The 25,197-nt window shown below is 43.6% G+C and overlaps 1 protein-coding gene across 2 annotated transcripts in view; it reads left to right on the forward strand.

The window, feature by feature from the left end:
* C8A (complement C8 alpha chain) overlaps positions 1 to 25,197 on the forward strand; it is a 43,040-nt gene extending 17,843 nt beyond the window's left edge. For both annotated transcript variants that reach the window (XM_024104881.3, XM_024104880.3), the window contains exons 7-11: positions 2,947 to 3,187; positions 9,727 to 9,855; positions 12,015 to 12,172; positions 22,092 to 22,314; positions 24,611 to 25,197. In XM_024104881.3, the coding sequence (XP_023960649.2) occupies positions 2,947 to 3,187; positions 9,727 to 9,855; positions 12,015 to 12,172; positions 22,092 to 22,314; positions 24,611 to 24,762 (903 nt within the window). In that variant the 3' untranslated portion in view covers positions 24,763 to 25,197. The remainder of the gene's footprint in view (positions 1 to 2,946; positions 3,188 to 9,726; positions 9,856 to 12,014; positions 12,173 to 22,091; positions 22,315 to 24,610) is intronic.

Below are 25,197 nucleotides of genomic sequence, written 5' to 3' on the forward strand. Positions count from 1 at the left end.
AGGACAAATTGGAGAAATGGTCTGAGGTAAACAGGATGAAGTTTAATAAAGACAAATGCAAAGTGCTCCACTTAGGAAGGAAAAATCAGTTTCACACATACAGAATGGGAAGAGACTGTTTAGGAAGGAGTATGGCAGAAAGGGATCTAGGGGTTATAGTGGACCACAAGCTAAATATGAGTCAACAGTATGATGCTGTTGCAAAAAAAGCAAACGTGATTCTGAGATGTACTAACAGGTGTGTTGTGAGCAAGACACGAGAAGTCATTCTTCCGCTCTACTCTGCTCTGGTTAGGCCTCAACTCATAGACTCATAGACTCATAGACTTTAAGGTCAGAAGGGACCATTATGATCATCTGGTCTGACCCCCTGCATGCTGCAGGCCACAAAACCGTCCCTACCCTTCCCTTGACTCTGCTGATGAAGTCCCAAATCCTGTGTCTCGGTGACTTCAATTTGCAGAGAACCCTCCTGCTAGCGATCCCTGCCCCATGCTGCGGAGGAAGGCGAAAAACCTCCAGGGCCTCAGCCAATCTACCCTAGAGGAAAATTCCTTCCCAACCCCAAACTGGAGTATTGTGTCCAGTTCTGGGCACCGCATTTCAAGAAAGATGTGGAGAAATTGGAGAGGGTCCAGAGAAGAGCAACAAGAATGATTAAAGGTCTTGAGAACATGACTTATGAAGGAAGGCTGAAAGAATTGGGTTTGTTTAGTTTGAAAAAGAGAAGACTGAGAGGGGACATGATAGCAGTTTTCAGGTATCTAAAAGGGTGTCATAAGGCGGAGGGAGAAAACTTGTTCACCTTAGTCTCTAAGGATAGAACAAGAAGCAATGGGCTTAAACTGCAGCAGGGGAGGTTTAGGTTGGACATTAGGAAAGAGTTCCTAACTGTCAGGGTGGTTAAACACTGGAATAAATTGCCTAGGGAGGTTGTGGAATCTCCATCTCTGGAGATATTTAAGAGTAGGTTAGATAAATGTCTATCAGGGATGGTCTAGACAGTATTTGGTCCTGCCATGAGGGCAGGGGACTGGACTCGATGACCTCTCGAGGTCCCTTCCAGTCCTAGAATCTATGAATAAGCTCTTCTTTAACTTAAGTGGCAAAAGCTTATGTTTTCTGGAGCTGAAGGACCAAGGTTGTAGTACCAGCACTGAGGAATGTGTGTATTTTGTGTTAGAGAGCATGTGTGAGCAACTGCAGCTGGGTCCTTTATATGGCCCCAAGAATCACATCAACTTTGTCTGGTGGAGTTCCCCAGCAGAGGTTCTCTGTTATAGAATCATAGGGTTGGAAAGGACCTCAGGAGGTCATCTACTCCAACCCCCTGCTCAAAGCAGGACCAATCCCCAGCTAAATCCTCAAATGGCCCCCTCAAGGTTTGAGCTCACAACCGTGGGTTTAGCAGGCCAATGCTCAAACCACTGAGCTATCCATTGCTTGGCTATGCAACACAGTGGCTATAACACAGTTTTGCTGTGTAAAGGGAAGTTGCCAGGTTAAATCTGGCCATCTAATTTAGGTTTTTCAAAACAAATACATATTAACAGAACCTAACACCAATAGAAATGGTTCAATTTTTTTTAATATTTCTATTTTTAAGACATATAAACATTCCCTGGAAGCATTTGCAATTCCATTATTGAAGCTTTGGGCTAGGGCATAGGAGCCAGCACCAAAATTCACTAAAAATTGGTGTAACCCAAAGTGAAACTGACAAGCCAACTTTAGTTGTCTAAGCTGAGAGATACGCAAAAGGGAACAAACAGCATAAACAGTGACATGTCCGTTAGATGTTCAATAGTCAAAGGAAATTATTTGTAATACAGGAAAGGAGTAGAGCAGCAGTTCTCTAACTGTGGGTCGGGACCCCCTTTGAATGGGGTCGCCGGGGGTGGCTTAGAGTTGCTGGGGCCCAGGGCTGAAGCCCAAACCCCACTGCCCAGCGCTGAAGCCAAAGCCCGAGGGCTTCAGCCCTGGACAGCAGGGCTCAGGTTGCAAGCCCCCTGACAAGGGTCTGAAGTGCTTGAATTTCAGCTTTGGCCCCCCCTGCCCAGAGTGGTGGGGCTCGGGCTTTGAGTCCCGTCCCCCCCCCCCCGGGGCAGTGGGGCTTGGGCAGGTTCAGGCTTTGGTCCCCCTTCCTGGGGTTGTGAAGTAATTTTTGTTGTCAGAAGGGGGTCACGGTGCAATGAAGTTTGAGAACCCCTGGAATAGAGCATCATAGAGCATCCAATTTAGAGGGGGAAAAAACATAAGGAGCCTATTCTGATTTAACGTATACAATATTGCTAACACCAAGTGCACAGGTGCTGGAACTAGGGGTGCTGGAGGTGCAGCCGCACCCTCTGGCTTGAAGTGGTTGCGATCATATACAGAGTTTGCGGTTTGGTTCAATGGCTCCCAGCACCCCCACTATGCAAATTGTTCCAGCTTCACTGCCCAGGTCATCAAAAATCATGACTCCAGCCCCCCCAAATCATGTAATTTGCTTTAAAATATGTTTTAATAGATAAATAAAATGTATTGTTAGATGCCTTCTTGTTTTTGATCCTTTAAGGAACACTCGGGTCACACTTTCAAGCTTTTTTCTCCAACCACAAGCACTAGAAACTTCTTTAAAATGAAAGCTGAGAGTCTCTCAGAATCACTTGACTCCAGGAACTGAAGCTGTAAGACAAAGAGCAGATATTGAGAGATTTGAGATAAAAATCGCAAGAGTTGGCAACACTAGTTCTAGATTAATCTCTCTCTATTGGCTTCAGTGGGAATACGTTAGTGTTCTTTAGTTGAGAATCAAGCCCAGACAATATTCCTTTAAAAGAGCTCCCAGCTCGGTGTAAACCCACTGAATGTTTATACCACTATTCTGCGATGTGGACCCCTGTATATTTCTCAGGGAAGAGGCACGTTTCCCTTTTAACGTCTGTTTTGTTTTATCTGCAGAACGTAGGATTCATTAGAGCCATAACAAAGGTACAAACAGCACGGTTCAAAATGAGACGGGATAACATAGTTCTGGATGAAGACGTGCTTCAGTCCCTGATGGCGCTTCCCAAAAGCTACAACTACGGAATGTATGCCAAATTTATTAATGACTACGGTACCCATTTCATGACATCTGGGACCATGGGAGGCATCTTTGAATATATCCTCGTCGTTAACAAAGAAGAAATGGAAAGAAAAGGTTAGAATAATGCTACAAATTCTGTGTTCATCACTTCATTCTCTAACTGTCCCCTCTGATTGTTTAATGTTATAAACTGTTAAAACTAACCGCTGGGTTCCTCCCTCTTCATCCTCCCAGGTATGGAGCGATAGTACCGGCACTGCTAAAGCAGTACCTACCACCAGAGGGTACCTATAGCCACTCACCAACTGGCACCTCCCACCCCTGACCCGTCTACCCACACCAAATTCCTCCTCACCACTGCTCACGGGATTAGCTGCCACTGGTCCACAGTATGCTTATGCAGAGCCACTGACACCAACTTTCCATAGGTTTCAGAGTAGCAGCCGTGTTAGTCTGTATCCGCAAAAAGAACAGGAGTACTTGTGGCACCTTAGAGACTAACAAATTTATTAGAGCATAAGCTTTCGTGGACTACAGCCCACTTCTTCGGATACTTTCCATAGTTTGCCTTCCTGTGCAGCAAATCAGCAGCTTCCGAGCAGAATTTGGGTCTTCTGTCCTTGGAGAGCAGGGCCAGGATTTAGCTCACAGTGGCTAACATTAGGCATTCGGAGTCAGTGCTAGCGCTTTAGTATTCTTGGCTTCAGTACATTTCACAGGTGAGTAAAATATAATGAGTCAGATTCTGCAGCTGGTGTCATTTGGCATAGGTCCATTGGCATAAATGGAGTTACACTGATTTACACCAGCTTACACCAGCTGAGGTTCTGGCCCTAAATCTTTTTTTAAAGTAGATCTCCTTTTGGTCACGAGGAGGCACATGGGAAGTTAAACTGGAGGCTCTCTAGGTTAGATTATTTATCCTTTATCCTGCTGTAAGGTGTTACATAAACCAATAAGTACGTCTCACAGTCAGCATACAGAACAGGAGTACTTGTGGCACCTTAGAGACTAACGAATTTATTTGAGCATAAGCTTTCGTGGGCTACAGCCCACTTCATCAGATGCATAGAACGGAACACACAGAAAGAAGATATTTACACATACCGAGAACATGAAAAGGTGGGAGTAGGGATTATCACCTTTGAAGTGATAATCGAGATGACCCATAGAAGGTGTGAGGATATTTTAACATGAGGAATTCGATTATCACTTCAAAGGTTTTTTTCTCTCTCCTGCTGATGATAGCTCATCTCAATTGATTGGCCTCTTACAGTTGGTTTGGCTACTCCCACCTTTTCATGTTCTCGGTATGTGTAAATATCTTCTTTCTGTGTGTTCCGTTCTATGCATCTGATGAAGTGGGCTGTAGCCCACGAAAGCTTATGCTCAAATAAATTTGTTAGTCTCTAAGGTGCCACAAGTACTCCTGTTCTTTTTGCGGATACAGACTAACACGGCTGCTACTCTAAAACCAGTCAGCATACAGTTCCTGTCCAGCTCACTCATTGTAGTGGGGAATCCACATGGCTTTTCCATCTACTTAATCTTAATAGTAGTATGGCTGCTATACAGGAAGCATCATCCCAGTGGACATGAACTCATCTCCAATGTGCTTAATGATCCTCTCTCATAACAGGAGAACTTGGAAGACAGGTATTCTGTAACCCTGAATCTGAAAAGATGTGACCTGTAAGGTTTTTTTAAAGTTCATGATTAGGGCTTCCCTTTCTAATGGGCCAAACCAGAATCACAAGTCCAAACATCTCCAAGCTTTGGGCGATGGTTTCTACATCCAGACCCAACATGGATCCAAATTTTGCAGCTCTCATTACCAGAAGAAGGACTGTCAATTATCTTTTGCACAACAACTGGTTAAACAAACAGGTATCTCCTGTGGGGATGAAAACAGAGGAAAGTCACTAGCAGGGTGTCTTGTTCTACTTTCTTGCATGAAAGTTTCCCTTGGCACTAATTAGCAGTTTAGGCAGGAGTCTGGCTTTCTCCAGTACCCTTTCTGGATTGTTTTATTCCCCTATAGCTTACATGCAATGGCCCTGCATCCTTTCCACCAGCTAATTTTGCAACTGATGACTGCCTTTTGTCATCAGCATCTAGGCTTCCCAAATCTGAACCTGTTCTTTTCATATCCTTTTTGCTCTCCCTGGCTTAATACTACAGAAAGGTAGGACAGCACCTGGAGAAAAGTTCATTTATCAGTACAGAGATCGGGACAGGTCCAGAATGCACTAAGGGATTTCATGTCCATATTCAGAAGTCTGAAGACTTAATAACTAGCTGCCTCGGAACAAGACAACCGCAGACACAGATCCAGAGGAAATATGTCACTCATACTTGAACAGTCAGTGCAGGCCTCAATCAAATATGATGGAACCCTTACTGAGACCTAGTCTAAAAACCAAGCTCTCCTCTGAGAGGGTCGTCATGAGTGACACAGACACAGGTGTATCAGGAGCGACCCCCAAGGACATTCTCTTCACACTGGTGGGGAAAATTGTAGCTTTGATTATACTTGCTAGCACTAAGAGCAAGAAAAAAGGCATGACACAGACAGATCCAGATACACTCAAAGGCATGTGTTTGTTTTGAATGTGTGAATAATGCATTGTACTTGGCCTTACATCTGCCATTTTACACTGGATGGCTTGTAATCTCAGGAATGACAGAGTTCTGCTCGCCCCAGCTTTCAACCCACGAAGGTGTGCAGGGCTGCATGGTTATGCCTGTAAATTATGTTTATGTAATGTATCAGCTGCAGTTTGGATTGCATGCACATCAGTTTCTGGGCAGTTGAAACATTAAGCCTCTTCTAATCAAGAATGAGGATGTAGAACAACATAGTCCTTTTGGTACACTCACAAGATTGTTCGTGAAAATGTAAAGTCAGCTACAGTGTGATAGATACCACAACCCTTATACACCCAGTGATACAAGCAGGCATTAGTCATTTATAGCATCTGCTATAGGTTCTGCTTTGATTTCAACCTGGTGGCCTAAGATGGAGACTGTGATTATAGCAGTAGTAAAAGACAGCCAGATGCTCAACTGGTATAAATCAGCAAAGCTTCATTGACTTCAGTAAGACTATGGCAATTTATGCCAGTTTATGATTTGGCCTGGAGTAGTTTGGGTATCTATAACTACACATATTCAATGCTCAGAGCCAACCATAGAGAGTGTTACAAAAGAAGTACTTAGCAATCGAAATGATTTGTACAGCTCTCCAGAAGTGTGTGTTCTTATTCTTGGAGACGTTCTGTGTCCTCCACTCCTGGAAGAGTGAGTGACAAAGAGGCGACCAAGATCTTGGCAAGGAAGACTTTAAGAAGCAGACTGCCAAGTTAAAGGAAAGGATTAATCACCAGCAACTGGCCAGGGGCTATTATTTTACTTTATCTTGTGCTTACTGTATATCTGAGATGAGATTTACTGCTACAAGGCGTCCTATTTTAAAAATGAGGGATGTTGGAGTTCTGCAAGAGACAAAAAATGTGCCCCAGAAGAGAGATCATTTTCATTCTAATGTAGGATACTTGTATAATTTCCATCTATAGTGGGTACCATTAAAAACTCAACATTTATCAACTGATACAGCATTATATCCTATAGGAAATGAAACTGCAGAGTCTCAGCTTCCACCACATGGTAACAATTGGTATGTTTTGACGGTTTAATACTGGCCAGATTTCCTATTGAATGAGGTGTCTCCTCACTCTGCTGTTACATGGTGTGTAGGCGTCAGCTCCTCAGCTGCTGTAAATCAGACCCGCTCAATTGTAAACAGTTGAATTTACACCAGTTGAAGAACTGGCCCTGTACTTTCTTTAAAAAACAACAACCACAACAACTTGACCACTAAAACTTGAGCCACTGATCTGCATAAACTAGCACTAACTCATACAACTAGTTTGTCCTAACCAATTACTAAACTATATCCCAATATCATTATGCAATTTAGAATGAAGGCAAAAATCCCACTAAAGTGGAAATTTGTCTCAATAAGGACTGAGTAAAAAATGAATAAGGGTATCAGGCTAAGACGCCTTGTGAATCATGCCACCAATATTTTTCATTCCTTCTTTTTAAAAGAAATTATTGTTTTATTACGCAGCAGAAAAGTTGAGTAATTCATTAACAGCTGTGATGACATTTAGGGGAGATGCAGCCAGCACAGAAGAGTATGGAAAAAGCCTCTACATATTATGATTAATTCAAAATGCAGCAGTAAATCTCACGACTAGGACACATTCAACTATCTGAAATTACATTAGATGATAAACAATCATGGTTTCCCCTCCTGCAAAGAGCCAATACTCTGTCTGACCACCCTTTTGCAGCAATAACCACTTCAATATTTATCAAGACTGGATCTACAGTATTCGCTACAACCAATTGCAAATTGTATTGACAGACCCTTGCTGAACATAATTACTCAACAGGAGCCATGGTGAATCAATTAATCAGAGTGTAGCTCAACTTTAATTTTATGGCACTTCAACGCTGAGAAAGCAATCATTCATGTTGCTTTGGGTGAATGAATTTTATCCATTTCCATTTACAATTATTGAATATTTTACTCCATGTAACTGAATGCTGCATGTTTACTCTTTCTCAGGGCCCAGGCCTACAATGCAGTGAGACCCCGGATTCCTACTGAAGTCAATGAGAAATGAAGGGTTAGGCACTCTCCATCTCCCATCAACTTGAATGGGAGTTCAGGGGGCAGATTGCTTCTCGTGAGGTGCTCAGCATCTCACAAGTTCAGGGGCTGATCCCGCACCAGTAAGTCAATGAGCCAGATTCTGGTCTCAATTGTTGCAGGCATGCACAGGTGTGACTCAACTGGAGTTACTCCTTATGGACAGGAGTAGCAGAAGAGAAGAGACTCATGCTTAACAGCATTTGCTAGTTATTTCAATGGAAGCAAACCCGGGCCTACAGGCCTGATACTGATGAGAGGCAGTGTTGCCTAGCGGATAGAGGACTGGACTTAGAGTCAGGCCACCTGTGTTCTATTCCCACCTTGGCCACCGGCCTGCTGGGCGACCTTGGGCAAATCTGTTTGCGTCTTTATGCTTCAGTTTCCCCATCTGTAAAATGGGCATAATGATACGGCAAAGTTCTTCGTAAAGCACTACTTATTAGAGCCCTGCGCGGATACAAAAGCAGCCATCCCTGGTCATGCTAGTGTGTGCAAGTGGCTCACACGGTCCTGGACAGGAGATGCAAAGGAGCGTTGAAGGGACGCTGTGACCAGGGACAGCTGCCAGTGAGCAGGGCTGGGGGCGGTACAGCCACGACGGAGGAATTGCTTGTGCTGGGCACTGGTTCCTGCAAGCAGCAGCCCGACATGCTGCTGCTTTCATCGCTGTGGTTCCTGGCCCAATCACTGGCACTAGAGCCCTTCAACTCTGCGGATATTCGCTTTATATCCATGGATATAAATTTTGTATTCACGCAGGGCTCTACTACTGATAAAAAGGGCTATATAAAAGCTAGGTGTTATTAATTATTATTATCCTGCATACCCTGAAATCAATGGAAGTCTTGCCATTAACTTCTGCTGAACTTGCCTTATATTTGGATACACTGAAAAATACACATAACAAAACATTGTTGACCTAAGAAATGTGCCTACTACTGTACTTCGGTGAAACCACTTTTTTATTTCAGTTCTCTTCTCTACAGCTTGTTCATAGGATTCTAGTTATTTATTTTTTACAATACATACAGCAGTAGCCGTTAACGGTAATATAACAGCATGCAATAAACCGTCAGTGATTTTCAAAGGATAAACAATTGATACATTTGTATTGAAGTTACTATTCTAGCCAGTCATTTTATCTCACTAAATAACTCATACAAATTGACCCAAATGATATTGTAATTCTGTGGCAGCTTTTTTCAGTACTGAGGTTTTTTCAGCATCCGTTCAGTAAAGTTTTGTAAAACATTATCTTCCGGCCAAAATATATGGGGCCAGAACTTCAGCTGGTCACTTGAGCTATGTCAATTTACATCAGCTCAGGTTCTGACCAATGTATCCCAGGAAGTCATATTTGGCTAAGGCCAAACGCCTATAAAAAGGCAAACGCTCTCTGCAACTGTCTTCTGACCCTCTATCTAATTATGCAGCTAATACGCCAGTCTCAGTGTGCAGATGATTAAGAGGCATATTATGATGTATGCACCAGATACTCAACTGCTGAAAATTGGCATAGGTCAATTCATTTTAGGTGGTCCACATAGTTTTACTCCAGCTAAGGAGCTGGCCCATATGGAAACAGAATTTAAACAGATAGAACAGAACCTGAGATATGAAGGGACTTCCTAGTTTTGAGATTTTTCACCCTTCTTTTAGAAGAAAATCTCTTGGGGCAAGTATTTTGCCCTTTCAGACTTAACAATCGCTGATAAACCCCAGCCATATATTTGGCTTCCACACAAGCACAACGAAGCCCAGCAAAATCAGTTTCACAATGATGGCAATAATTTCTTGGCTTCCACAAATATGCCACATATCTGTATGAATATTTTATTGGTTGATGTACCCACAATTACCACTGGGGGAAAAATAATGTTCTTACCAATAATGACACTGACATTATTGTTTTTCTTTTTTTGTTTCACAGCCATTACATCTGAAACAATAAGTTCCTGTTTTGGTCTGTCAGGAGGCCTCATATACCAAAAGGAAAAAACAGATATATCAATGTCACTATCATACAAAAAGTGTGAGACGGAAGGATTCCTTAAAACGGGTATGATGCTCGAAAAGGGAGTACACAGAATATATTTGTCTTACTAGTAAATCTTGAAATGAATTCACCATTGGTGTAAGTGGATGAAACTGCATTTGTGGAGTTCTACCCACTGATGTCAGTAGTGAGTTTGGCCTATTACCCCTGTTGCCATTAGCAGATTTCTGACTACCCTGGATCTGGAGGTGCAAGTGGGGGTTAGGTTTGGTTTAAAGTAGGGATGGATGAAGCTCAAGGGGTTTCATGAACCTCTCAAAATAAACATTGGGTTGGAGTGTTCACAAAACTAATTCAGATTCACAAACCATTTTCCCTATTCTAACTTGTGTTTTTTTTTCCAAGAGAGATTCAATTTAACCTCTAACTAAAGGATAATATGCATTAGGGTTTGAACAATTCCCTGTCCACAACCTCAAAAGCTAGGGTAGTACAAGTGGGCACTCTACATGGTGGGTCAAGATCTTGAGTTGGTGTAAAACAGCAACAGAGCTACACTGATTTAGACCATCTGACTAGACCTGAGCAAAAATTGGAATATCCATCTCACAGGAAATTCCAATATTTACTATTACCCCAAATCAGAACAAAAAGTCAAAAGAGCAAAACTTTTAATATTTAACAAAATATTTCAATTTGGAAAGGTTTTGTTTGGACAATTTTGAACGGAAACAAAACTTTCTGATAGTCTTAAATCAAAATATTTCATTCTGGGGGGCATGAGGCACCCAAACTACAACTCCCATGAGACATCATTGCACCATATGTAGATGCAGTTTAAGGTCAAACTAAGTCAAAAGTGTATGTTTTGTTTCAATTCAAGAAACCAAAATATTTTAATTTAGATCAAACTGACCCAAAACAAAATATTTCATTGCAATTTCCCCACTGTGGCAAGGCACCTCCTCCTCCATCGCACCAGACTTAGCACTTCCCCGTTTGGTGGTGGTCAGGCTTGGGGCAAATCAGGCCCACTCTAGGCAGTGTTTGTCTTCCCCCTCTGCGTTTACTTGTCTGTATTTTCAGGGTAGGCCTCAGGGCAAACCTAAGGGGTGTATCTCCGCCAACCAAAAAAGAAACAAATTTACAAACACAAGAACAAAGGGGGAATACCTTTCCCTGCCTCCACAGTGTGTGTGGGGGGGACATTGTCCTGTTGTTTGCCCTGGGGTGTCAGTCCTTCCCCTAAACAGGCACTCCATTTTGGTTGCTTCCCCTATGGGGAAGAGAACAGCCTCTCACGCTGGAGAAACCTATCTCTGTGCTGCCACTATTCCTGCAGCAGCTTCTCTCCCGCCTCCCCCCATGAGTTTTAAAAGGTCTCAGGCAGCCCTTAATTGGACTCAGGTGTCCCTAATTGACCTGAGGTAACTCCTTCTCAGCTTGTAGGCAAAAGGGCTTTTATCAGTCTAGGGCTTCCACCACTCTCTTGCAGCTGTCCAGTCCGACTTTGTCACACTACATAAAATTTCAATTTTGCAGAAAATGCATTTTCTGTACAAAAGGCATTTCAATGGAACATTCCCAATAGAATGTTTCTCTCTCCCTGCCTATGTCTTCCACAGTCTATTTGAATTTTTTTCCGTCTCCAACTATCTCATTTAGTCTCAGGGGACCTGAGTACTATTCCCTGATGACGTGATGTGTGACCTTGGGCAGGTCTCTTTGCCTCTATTAAAAAAAAACAACCAACCAAACAAAAATGTGTAGGGGAAAAATGGTATTTACCAAGATTTATAGAGCACTTTGCCATCTACAGGTGAAAAGTGTGATATAAATGACAAGTATTGCTATTTTGTATATGGACTGGGGAGCACAAAGATGGTATAAAGCCATGTTTGCCCCACACATTGGGTCCTGTGTATATGTTAGAGAGATGAGAGAATCGGCGCCATGGAGTTTAGAAGTTCTTTAACTCCTACATCACCATGATTATAGCACGTAGACTGCTTAACTCATCAGAAGCTATCTAATGGGGAAGGCTGTTTAGGGCTTGCCCCTAGGCTCACTGAAGTCAATGGCAAATCTCCCATTGACTTTAATGGTGCAAGATCAGGGCCTTAATGGGGGCAAGTGGCCGTCCACTGAGTCACGCTGTTTATACTGTACTACTGAATGTGTGGAAATGGTAACTAATATGTAGCTATAATTCAACTTTCCAGATCATAAAACCAATAGTGCAGTAGTGGAAGATATTATTCCTCGGATTCAAGGTGGAGATGTTGGTTCAAGTGGAGGGCTTTTAAACAGTTGGAACGCCAATATGTATCGTCACTGGGGAAGGTCATTAAAATATAATCCTGCTGTTATTGATTTCGAGGTAAGACCTTTTTTGCAGTTGAAGAAACTCCACCGCTATGAGGAATGAAAGTGTAGTAGACCAGATCATTTCATATTTTCATTGTGATCCCATCAGAGAACAAGATTAAATGTAATGGGCCGCTGATCTGGTAACCTCTCAGACATTCCACAATGGGGAGTGCATTTCTTAGCAACAGCATCAAAGGTGAGACAGACAAGAAGCTTAATGCTGGCTTAGTGGAGAGTTTAGTTTTTGATGTGTCCCTGTGCACAAGCTTCCCAAGGAACAGCTTCCCAAGGAATGGTTTTAGGAGTGGTCACCTAATCCCTTTTATTCTCACGACAGCTGAAATCTGTGTTCTCCCAGTTAAATAGGGAATCAAAAAGAGACTTGAAGGGATGGGCTCTTCCCCCACACAGCCACTCTGCAGATGCTAATATTGCTCAAAGGCTGTCGTAATGAATGTACCCCATGCAATCCAATGTGGGGTATAAAGACAATTTACAGGTCCAGTGGTCATGCTCATAACCCCCTGCACTCCAATAAACATACTTTCTCCTATGGAGTGGGATATTGCAGAACTTGGCTTCAAGACAGTCCTTTGTCTTGGCTTCTTGTGCTGCTTACATGTTGTTCCCCTGTCCTTCAATATCACAGTGTTAGGCACTATATACATCTCAAAATAGGTAGCGATTTCCTTTGCGTTTTTGCCCTGCCGTGGCCATGGAGCAGGATCCAATATTTCACTCTTAAAGATGAGACAAAATAGCAAAGAGAATTTTCTAGTTAGGGTAAAAGATGTTTTATTGGTTAGATTGTACTGCTGGGGCATAATGAAGCATTTTTACATTTCTTGCCTTTAATACGATTTTCTTGCAACGAACTGGGGAACCTAAAAAACTTCCATGCAAAACTTAAAACTGCCTACAAAAAAAACCCAAATATAAAATGCCACAAGTTAAAAAAAGGCTCAGATGGATTTACCTTTAATTCAATTCTTGATCAATCACTGCAGCAGTTTTTCATACCATTATGGAACTATAATTCTCAAGGGTATTAGCATATACCTATCTCCTATTTGTTATAAGTAGTAATACAAAATGCTTCATCAGCAAGAGTGCTAGTTTTAGGCGGTCTTTGCAAAAAAGCTTGCATGTTGAATGCTCTAATTTAGGAGCAAAGTTCAACTTGCAAAGAAGATAAAATAAAAAAAATATCCAGAGACAGTTCTGTGCTAGACTGGTAGAAAAGCTAATCCCACATTTGATGCAACCACTTTTTTTATTTGAAATAGTAAATAGAATTTGGCCACTGCTTTCCCCATACTTTAATAAGGGGGAAGGTTCCTTCATGGATCAGTAACTGGTTAAAAGATAGGAAACAAAGGGTAGGAATAAATGGTCAGTTTTCAGAATGGAGAGAGGTAAATAGTGGTGTTCCCCAGGGGTTTGTACGGAGGCCATATGTTCAACATATTCATAAATGACCCGGAAAAAGGGGTAAACAGAGAGGCAGAAAAATTTGTAGATGATACCAAATTTCTCAAGATAGTTCAGTCTCAAAGCTGACTGCGAAGAGTTACAAAGGGATCTCACAAAATTGGGTGACTGAGCAAGAAAATGGCAGATGAAATTCAGTGGTGATAAATGCAAAGTAATGCACATTGGAAAATATAATCCCAACTATACATACAAAATGATGGGGGCTAAATTAGCTGTTACCATTCAAGAAAGAGAACTTGGTGTCATTGTGGATAGTTCTCTGAAAACATCCACTCAATGTGCAGTGGCAGTCAAAAAAGCGAACAGAATGTCACAAACCATTAGGAAACGGATAGATAAGACAGAAAATATGATAATACCTCTATATAAATCCCTGGTACACCCACATCTTGAATACTACATGCAGATCTGGTCACCCCATCTCAAAAAATGTATATTGGAATTGGAAAGGGTGCAGAGAAGGGCAACTAAAATGATTAGGGGTATGGAACAGCTTCCATATGAAGAGAGATTAATAAGCCTGGGACTTTTCATCTTGGAAAAGAGACAACTAAGGGGGGATATGATGGAGGTCTGTATAATCATGAGTAAGGCTGCAATTTAGTCACGGAGGTCACGGAATCTGTGACTTCCAAAGACCTCTGTGACTTCAGACAATGTTGTCTGGGAGCTTCAGGGGGTCTCCTGCTGCCTGTGGAGGCAGGGAGCTGCGGGGTACCCCAGCAGCTCCCAGCCATTGCGGGCGGCTGGTGAACTCTCCACAGCTCCCACCTGTGGTGGGCAGCAGGGGGGACCCCCAGAGCTCCAGCTGCCACTCCCAGCCACCGCTGATGGCAGGAGGCAACCCCTAGAGCTCCCGACCGCTGCGGGCAGTGTGGGGAGCCCCCTGGAGGTCCCAGCCACCACAGGCAGCGGGGGAAACCCCCAGAGCTCCTGGCTGCCCCAGGCAGCAGGGAGGACCCCGTAGCTCAGCACCGCCCCTGGAGGGGAACCCTGGAGTTCCAAGCCCCCATGGGTGGTGGGGACCCCTGGAGCTCCCAGCCCACCAGCAGATACCCAGGCTCCCCATTTCGTCATGGATATTTTTAGTAAAAGTCAGGGACAGGTCACAGGCTTCCATGAATTTTTCATTATTGCCCATGACCTGTCCATGAGTTTTACTAAAAATATCCATGACAAAATCTTAGCCTTAATCATGACTGGTGTGGAGAAAGAGTGTTATTTATTTCTGCACATAACACAAGAACCAGGGATCACCCAGTGACATTAATAGGCACAAGGTGAAAAACAAACAAAAGGAAGTGTTTTTTCACACAATGCACAGTCAACCTGTGGAAACTCATTGCCAGGGGATGGTGTGAAGGCCAAAACTGTAACAGGGTTCAAAAAAGAACTAGATAAGGTCATAGAGGATAGGTCCATCAATGGCTATTAGCCACGATGGGCAGGGGTGCAAAACCATGCTCTGAAGTGTCCCTTGCCTCTGTTTGCCAGAAACTGGGATGGATGGATCACTTGATGATTGCCTTTTCTCTTCATTCTCTTTGAAGCACCTGTCATGGGCATTGTCAGAAGACAGGATGCTGGGCTCAATGGACCACCGGTCTGATCCAGTATGGCCGTTCTTACGTTCTACTCCATGCCTTTATAAAAAAGCCCCTCTTCTTGAAGAGGGGGCTCCGGGGGATTAGGCATTGTTCTAGTTATAGGAATAAGTAGATCAACTGCATGAAATACAGAATCTCTAACTTCTAGGTTACCATGTCATTGTGTTTGCCTGAACCAGTGGGGCAATTCATGAAGTGCGCTCACTTGACTTTTACCGCAGTGAATTGATATTCAACTCAAGATGGCTACCTGGGCTTTACCTTCCATAACATAAATCAACAATCCTGTGTTGGCTCAACCAAAAAGTTATAGCCAGAACTCCTGACCAGGCTTTTCCTCCTGGGTTAAGACAAGAGAAATCCTTCCTCCTCTGGTCCCAGCTTCACCCAGAAATGGCCCCTGGAAAAATCATCCAGACCTTTTTATCTTGCCAACTGAGCCCTGTTGGCTTCAGCCTGCTCCCAGCCCTGCTAACTGCTGGAGGACCAATTCATGTTGGTCACACCAGCAGCTGATTCTGGGTGCCTTCTCTAGGCAGTTCTTGGAGTTCTAAACACACAGTTTGCTGGCTGTTTGATGGCCTCTGTAAATTAGTGGTCTAGGTCCTGCTGCTTCCAGACAATAAATAAAATAAAAAAAAAATCAGGAAATCACAACTAAAGCTGGATCTCTGATGTCAACTGAGATACCAAGTACAAGGAAACGGAAAATCATTGTACCCCAGTAGGTGATCTCTGGATCTCCTTAGGTCAGACTTGAGGCACATCGATGGGGCAGCCTGAGGAGACTGCTTCCATTGTCTCGTCTCTGACTTCAAGCCCCATGGTTGTCACCCTGACACCAACAGTCATTTAACAAGAATCGGATGTTATGGGTGACCATCCTACAAAGGACACAACTCCATGGTAACTCACATCATAGGATTAGGCCTCAAATTCAAAAGCCTGGAAAGCTAAAGTCAAATAAAATTAAATTACTGCTGCTGGAGTCTCCACTCGGAGGACCTGATCTTTGACTAGTGTCAGTTAGTGTAGAACCATCGACATCAATGAGCCCTGAGTTTTTACATTCTTGATAAGGGAAGGGAAGGTTTTCACTGAGTTACAAGAACTGTACGGCTTGGGGAGGCACATCCTCTTTCAGTAGCTTATTCATGCCCAGGGAGGGGCTAAAACCAGAACTAGGGTGATCAGATGTCCCAACTTTATAGGGACAGTCCCGATATTTGGAGCTTTTTCTTATATAGGCACTTATTGCCTTCCACCCCTAGTCCCGATTTTCACACTTGCTGTCTAGTCACCCTAACCAGAACACCCCCAAGTCTTGTGTGTCCCATAAAATGGAACAAGGACATTCCAGACCAACTACCACAGCACCCTGAGAGCTTTCAGAAAGGGAGTCCTTGAGAGGAGATAGACCAGGAAAGGAGGAGGTCAGTGAGGAGGAAAAAGAACTCACTGCAGTCAGATATTGCAGCTTTTATTTTGTGCCATTGCTATCTCTCAGTGCATCGCCGCCTTCAACAAGACATTTTCTTGATAGATGCGGCTCTGAGTGTGTGGCAGTGGAGGGGGTGTTTCTCTCCTTGCACTTAAGGGTGGAAAATCTTCCATGAGAATTGCCAGCCTACTCTGGGACTACAACCGTGAGATGAAATGAGGAGCATCTAGGCAATTGTACAGGTACCGAGTCATGCTACTCCCTTGCCATTCCCCTCCTTCTAGCTTAAAAGCACTTCTGCCTCTGACTTTGGCAACAAAATGTGAGAGAAGATAGAAAGGAACCCAGAAGCAGGAATTATCCACACTATTAGCTGGGTAAATAGGAAATTACAGAACATTCTGCCATATTGACAAAATGGGCTGTTTTAACAGAAACACTCTCAGTAACAGCTGAGCATTCTGCTGCAGGTTATCCGCCCTTCTGTGCAAGTTTCCATCAACTCCGGGCAAAATTTGCTGCAATTTTCTAGTAACTCACTCGGTGACCTCTCAGTTGGCGGCTCTAGGAGCTCTGCAATTGTGTGGGGATCTGGAGTGAGCTAAGCACTTGTGTCCACTTGAATGCCTCTTATCTTTAGCTCACTCTTATTTGTTAAAGGGTCTTGTGCACATTGTTTTTAAGAAACGTTTTCAAAGCCATGTAGGACTTCCTCAGAAAATCTTTTCTATGCTGTATTTGTAATAAGAGGAAACTCAGTTTCTGCAACCAGTGTGATCAGATGAGCATGCATCAGTCTCATTCAGGTATATGTACATACACACACACACACACACATATATATAAAGCCAACCTTGATTTTTAAAATGTACTTTGTTTGAACTGTCATGTGTTTGAGAAAATCTATAACATGAATATGAAACATATAAGGGGCAAGATATTAAGTCCAATTTTTGCTAATTTCAGTGCCTAAAATTAGCTATCTAAAATCCTTATATAGACAGCCAAATAAAAACCTGATTTTTCAGGGTGCTGAACATTTCAATAGGAATGGTGGAGCCTTAGCATCTCAGGAAATCAGTTCATTTTTATTTAAGTGGGTAAATATGGAAGTTAGGTTCATAGTTTTAGATACCCATATTTGAATATATTGGCCTAAATACATGGCAGATTTAGATGTTAGTATTGTTAGACTCATGATGTTTTAAATATTTCATATGGCACAATATGTTTTAACTGTATCATACTGTACCACGGATGTATGTACTATGTGGGCTTCAGACATAGAGATCTATGCATGTAGTATATATTGATGCTGGACTGATACTGCTCTGATTAAGGTGATTAGGCTAGAGTTTAGATTAGATGGCACTGAAACGTCACAAGCTACTACCAAAGGACTCTGGTCCAAAATGGCAGAAATCATGGAAAACTCTTGCAAGGCTGTGGGTGGGATCATTTAAATATGAATCAAATAATATGGCCCCTCGTGGTTTTTGATCTGATCAGGGCTGGCCTTACCATGAGGCAAACTGAGACGGCCGCCTCAGGTACCAGACTGTGGGGGGTCGCCACTAGGACCCAGACAGGAGCGGCGCCAGCTTTTCTGCCACCTTAGGCGGCGGAAGGTCCCGCCCTGAAATGCCACCCCCCACAGCGGCAGGCGGAAGGTCCCGCCGCCAAAATATCGCCGCGGTCGCCGCCCCTCAAATTGTAGTGCCCTAGGCGACTGCCTAGGTCGCCTAAAGGGTTACACTGACCCTGGACCCAGAGTGTAGAAAACTGTCTGCTGCAGGTGCATATGTATTCTCTCTGCTCTAGATGCACAGAGATGATGGAGTGCTGTGCTGGAGGAAGGAGGGCACAAGAGACATAACAGGCAGGCAGGAGAAAAGGTGAGAGGGAATAACAGAAAGCAGCAGGAGCTGCAGGGAGAGAGAGGAGGAGGAGCCTCTTATGTACCTCTCTAGCACCCCCAGGAGCCTGGACTGATTAACACCAGCTTCTCAGGGACCTTCCTGTTTCCTGCTGCTTCCCTGAACCCACTTGAGGAGAACAGGCAGTCAACTGAAGTAGTAGGAGCCAGTTAGGCCCTTAAGACGCTGATATCTTCCCTCACTCAGGCCCTGCTACCAGCCTATTTATTTGTCCCCTTCAATTGAGCGTTGAGAGCCACTATAGCTGGCACAGACCAGCGGTCATGAGTGAAAGAAGAAAACGCCCATCTGGGGCAGCATTCAGAAAAAGAAAGAAAGCAAAGGAAACTTTTTTATCTAAGCAGGAAGGAGCTCTCCTGAGATACATAGACACAAATGTTCACGGTGAGCCTTCCAGCCCCAGTGAGGATGTGAGTGGTGAGGAGATGCCTGATCTTCCCGTTAGTCAGAGTGCAACTAACCTGGCAGCTACTGCAGCATCCATATCTCCATTTCAAGTGGATGTAACCATGCACATTCCTGAAGAAAAGTGTAGATCAGAGAAGAGTGTGGTGGAGGCACAAGAAACAGCTGCTGCTGAGTTTAGTTCCGTAAGTCTAGATGATCCAGGACTATGGACCCACTTGAGCAGTAGCCTGAGGGACTTCCTTGTACTGCATGGGCCATAGCAAGTGAAAAACTTCCTGTTCCCAAAAGACAATGAAAATAGAAGTTCCATCCAACACTTTATTGTCGTAAAATTCCCAGTGGTGACAAAGTGGAGAGGCCATGGCTTATGTACTCAAAAACCCAGAATGCTGCATACTGTTTTTGATGCAAACTCTTCCAGTCTAATGTTCCAGCCACATCGGGTTCTACAGGAACAAAGGACTGGAAAAATCTGGCTAGAAATCTGGCATGCCATGAGAAGGCAGCAAATCACCAGAAAGCATTCCATAGGTGGAAAGAACTTGAGCTGAGACTAAGGTTAAAGGCCACCATAGATGATCAGCATCAAAAGAAGATTGCATCAGAGTCTCTTTACTGGCAAAATGTTCTGAAAAGGCTCATTGCCGTTGTGAGAATGCTTGATTCCCAAAACCTAGCACTGCGTGGCACTTCAGATCAGCGGTATGTACCAAACAATGGAAACTTCCTTAAAATTGTGGAGCTGATGGCTGAGTTTGATGCTGTACTCCAGGAGCATCTAAGAAGAGTTACCACCCAAGAAATGTACACACACCACGACCTTGGAAAACCAATTCAAAATGAGATCATACAGTTACTGGCAACAACAGTCAAACAGAAGATTGTGGCAGATCTGAAGTCAGCAAGATATTACTCTGTTATTCTGGACTGCACACCTGACATCAGCCTATGGAACAAATGACTTTAATGGTGTATTTTGTAACAACAACAGAACCTAGTGAAAATGTCCCTGCAATGTTGACTGTCAGACAGCATTTTCTAGAATTTATTGACATTGATGATACTACAGGAGCTGGTATGACAAATGTGCTTCTTAAAAAGCTGGAAGATATGGGAATTGCAATAGCTGACACGAGAGGTCAGGGCTACGATAATGGTGCCAACATGAGAGGACAGAACAGAGGAGTGCAGACACGGATCCGAAAGTTAAACCCTCAAGCTTTTTTTGTCCCATGCAGGTCTCATTCATTGAACTTGGCAGTCAGTGATGCAGCATCAACTTCTAGTGAGGCTGCTGAATTTTTTAATGTAATTCAAAGCATCTATGTATTTTTCTTTGCATCAACTCACTGATAGCAAATTTTGAAGCAACATCTGGGACCATCCTCTCTGACACTGAAACCGCTGAGTGCCACACGATGGGAAAGTCGAGTGGAGGTGATAAAGCCTATCAAACACCAAATTGGGAAGATAGATGATGCCATAGTTGCCATTATGGAGGATAATGCTATGACAGGAACTGTTTGTGGGAGAACAGTGGCAGAGGGAAATGTAAAACCCAGAAACATACATAACTTCACATTACTATGTGGCTTAGTATTGTGGCATGACATACTGTTTGAAATAAATGTTGTAAGCAAGAGACTTCAAGGTGTTGACCTTGATATATCTGGAGCAATGAAACAACTGGACAAAGCAAAGTCATACCTACAGTCTTACCAGTCAGATGAGGGATTTCAAAACGTTCTGAAGAGTGCACAGAAGTTGGCAGAGGAACTTCACACTGAAGCTATTTTCCCACCCATTCAAGAGTACAAGAGTCACTGAAGAAGAAGACATTTTGATTACGGGGCAGGGGATAATCCCATAAGAGACCCCAAACAACAATTCAAAGTTGAATTCTTTAACCAGGTGCTAGATTGTGCAATACAGTCAGTTGAACATTTCATGCAGCTCAAGGAACACAGCAGTATATTTGGGATGTTGTATGATATTCCAAAACTCCTCAATATACCTGAAGAAGACCTACACCAGCAATGGAGGGCACTAGAGACAGCGTTGACACATGATGACATGCATGATATAGATGCGAGTGATTTAGGTGATGAACTGAAAGCCCTTTCAAGATAAATTTCAGCAGGATCAACACCAAAGGCTGTTCGGAATATATGTGCAAAAATAAGATGACTACCCTCTTTCCAAATGCTTTTGTTGCTCTGCACATACTTCTAACACTTCCTGTAACAGTTGCCAGTGGAGAACACTGCTTCTCCAAGCTAAAGTTAATAAAAACACATCTACGCTCCACAATGACACAGGAGAGGCTGGTCGGCCTTGCAACCATCTCAATAGAGCATGAGCTGGCCCAGATTGTTGACCTTCAGGAAGCAGTTCAAATCTTTGCAACCAAGAAGGCATGGAAAGCACCACTTTGATTATTCAAACAGATAAAAATGCCAGTGTTTCGTATGCAGACAAGAAAAGTTACATTTGCTGTTCAGACGTTTGAAAGTTAAGTGTTATTTACAATTTTTGAACAAAGCATTTCAAGTTGTTAGTTCTCCTTTATTGGGGTAGGTAGCAGAGCGGTACCATTAGAGGAGTAGAACAGGAAGAAGGCAGAACTGAGACCTTTCAAAGTTTTGGCCCAAGTGAGGGGGCATGGGGGTGTCATTTGAGCTTCCCGCCTCAGGTGCCAAAATGTTGTGGGCTGGCCCTGGAGCTGATTTGGGAGCAGAATCAAAGGGATGCACATACATCCAAGTATTCAAATAATTCCAACACCTCCACAATTACCAGGGCTTTGGAGCTGAGGTTTCTGGCTTTGGCCCATCTGTAATATTGTACACACACCATATCTAGCTGTCTAGGAAAGTAAGTTGTTTCTTCAGCTCTGGGGGTTCTCCAATAAATGTCCAACACGCTATGGCTGTAGTACTTTATAAGTTGAACTGTACTCATTAAATTAAATCCCCTTTTTTGTGCACCCACCAAAGCAATTATAAACCATCGCAGCCACATATTCTCTTCTGTTCTACGCAGCTACAACCCATACATGAAATCCTCCGTAGAAGCAACCTTGATGATATTGAAACAAAAAGGCAAAACCTGAAAAGGGCTTTGGACGATTACTTAACAGAGTTCAATGCCTGCCGCTGTGGCCCTTGTCAGAACAATGCTGAATCCATGCTTCTTGGGGACGTCTGTGTTTGTCAGTGCCCACTGGGTTACGAGGGCCCAGCCTGTGAGAAGACCAGACGCAAAGGTAGGGTGACAACGTGCATACATGGCGGTGAGGAACGGGGAGGGGGGGGGAGGGGGGGAGAATAGCAACTGTGTTCTCACCCTGGGCCATGCTAATCAGCCGCTATTTGAATCCATTCATCAATCAAACCTTCACTTCTAAACCCACCTTTCGTGCCAAGCAGTCTTAGGGGCTTTGCAAACGAGTAAAATTAACTGTTCAAGTAATTATTATAAAGAAGCCAGGTTAAACAAGGGAGGCTTTAAAAGCTGGAGAGACGTCAGCAGCATAAATTGGCGGAGACGGCAAAGTCTGAGCTGAAGAATAGCAGCCGGCTAACAGCTCTAACAGCCAGAGCTTTGCCCTGCTCTGTGAGACTCATCAAGGGATCAGTTTTCCTAGGCCTTGGTGCACCGCTCAGTGTATTTAAGGCATATGTAGATCACTACAATAAGCCAGACTAGCTCCTTCTTCTTCTGTGGTTACAAGTGTGATCTCAGATGCGTCAGGGAAAGGAATCAATCACCAGCAAGGCTGGGGAAATGTGCAGAACCCGACAGCAGCACTTTGCTGCAGTTGTAAGCTGCACCGGGCTCCATCAAGGAGCCCGTGAAATATGATCTGACTGGAGGTTGGATCAACGCTTCGAGTGTCAGACAGAAATAACAGAGGGGGAAGTGTGGAAATAGCCTTTAAATGGCGGAACGCTGATCTCTCACTATGGAGACTGAAAGGAGTCATTATACCCAGATGGTCCTCATTGATCTGTATGTCACTGGGAGGAACTAGACTTCTAGAGCCATTTGACCTAGGCGTCCTTGAGGTACTGATTTGCAAGAGCTAATGTGACATCCACTTTTGGACCTCTGCTAAGCAGGAGGATACTTATCAGTATTACAGTGATGGACAACAAGGCAAACCCCGGGAGAGAGAAAATGAGAGAGAGAAGATAAACTGAGAAAGCCATGGCAGAGGCCAGGGATGATGCTTGATGCTATCAACAAAACAATAGTGACTAGAGGTCAGATTTTCAAAAGCATTTAGACCGGGGTGGCCAACCTGAGCCCAAGAAAGAGCCAGAATTTACCAATGTACATTGCCAAAGAGCCACAGTAATACGTCAGCTGCCCCCCATCAGCTCCCCACCCCTGCTCCCAGTGCCTCCCCCTCTCTCCCCGCACCTCCAGATCAGCTGTTTCGTGGCGTGCAGGAGGCTCTGAGGGGAAGGGGGAGGAGCAAGGGCACGGCAGGCTCAGGGGAGGGGGCGGGAAGGGTTGGAATGGGGGCAGAGCCAGGGGTTGAGCAGTGAGCACCCCCCGGCACATCGGAAAGTTGGCGCCTGTAGCGCCAGCCCCAGAGTCGGTGCCTATACAAGAAGCCGCATATTAACTTCTGAAGAGCCGAATGTGGCTCCGGAGCCACAGATTGGCCACCCCTGATTTAGACACCTAAAGCTGGAGATAGGCACCTTATGGGATTTTCAAAAGCACCTAAACACCTAACACTGATTGAAATCAATAGGAGTTAGGCCCTGGGCACATCAGTGGAAAACTGATGCCTTGGTAATACAGATAGTAAGAGCATATGGGTCCATCAGGACTTCATAGCAAACTTCAACACAACTGGATTAATACAGTGTCTGTGATACACACAGAGACCAGTTGAGTAAATGAAAAAAAAAAAAATGCAGTGACAGCCCTATCATGTGCTCCCATCAATCTAAAGAGACATCATAATCTATAGTATTGAACTCTGCTGGCAAGTCAGAGTATACAGTAATGAAAAACCCCTGAAATGACCCTTCCACAAAGAATCTCTGCAGCATTTCCCCAGGCAGCATTACTATGATGACCTGCCTGGAACAAGACTGAAACTTTTATCCTTTTGGAGGTGAGACAGATGCATCACTGAGACACGTCACCAATCACTTGGGAAAGAGAGGCCAAATTGTAACCCAGCATATTATCAGAGAAGCAGAATAAAAAGCAATGGACTACCAATCTGAATAGGGTAAATATTCTTTAGAAGACCCTATTTTCAAAGTGCCATATAAACATTGATTCTCTCAACAAGCCTACGTGCTAGTTAAGTCTCGAGGGTGCAGAGGGAACCAGTGTCACAGCTAGGATTAGCTCTCTGGTCTAAAGAATAAGTTTATCATGGCAGCCTCTGACTCACTCCCATAAGAAACTTCAGTTGACTTTGCACCAGCTCTCAAGTGCAGCATGCCACTGTAATAAAGCAATTTAGCTTTCAGCTGAGACTCACTTGTTTGTGAAATGAACCTTATCATCTATTTTTAAAAATCATTTTACAGGTGGTAAGACAAATGGTAGCTGGAGCTGCTGGTCATCCTGGACTCCCTGCCAGTCTGGAACAAAGAGACGTACAAGGCAATGTAATAACCCGGCCCCGCAAAATGGTGGAACATCGTGTGCTGGAAAGAGTGTGCAGACACAGACGTGCTAAGGGCTGGCTATGTCTGGGATAAGTTATGACAATGATTAATGAGCGTATATGTTAGATAGTGTTTTGCATAGTAGGCTGTAACGACCACTGGAGTAACTCAGCTGAAGTCAATAGAATTACATTAATGATAAATCTGGCCTATAGTTTTACATTCTTAGGAAGATATAGTGGAGCCACCAAATGAAATCTGAACATTGCCCAGTAAATTCTGAAACAAACACACACACACACACACATACACATTCTCTTTACTCTCAATTTGTGATGACAGGTTGCAAGGCGGTGGAGAATCAGGGCAAATGCTTTTTACCGAATAACAATGGGGTTATAAAGTAATAAAACACATTTGGTAAAACAGTTTACATAGTAAGCTTCACTAACTGAAATGTTTGTATTTGCCTTTGGAAGACAAATTAAAAGCTCATGATCCTTGCA

Source organism: Chrysemys picta, chromosome 8 (genome assembly GCF_011386835.1).
Source record: "Chrysemys picta bellii isolate R12L10 chromosome 8, ASM1138683v2, whole genome shotgun sequence".
NCBI lineage: Eukaryota > Metazoa > Chordata > Testudines > Emydidae > Chrysemys > Chrysemys picta.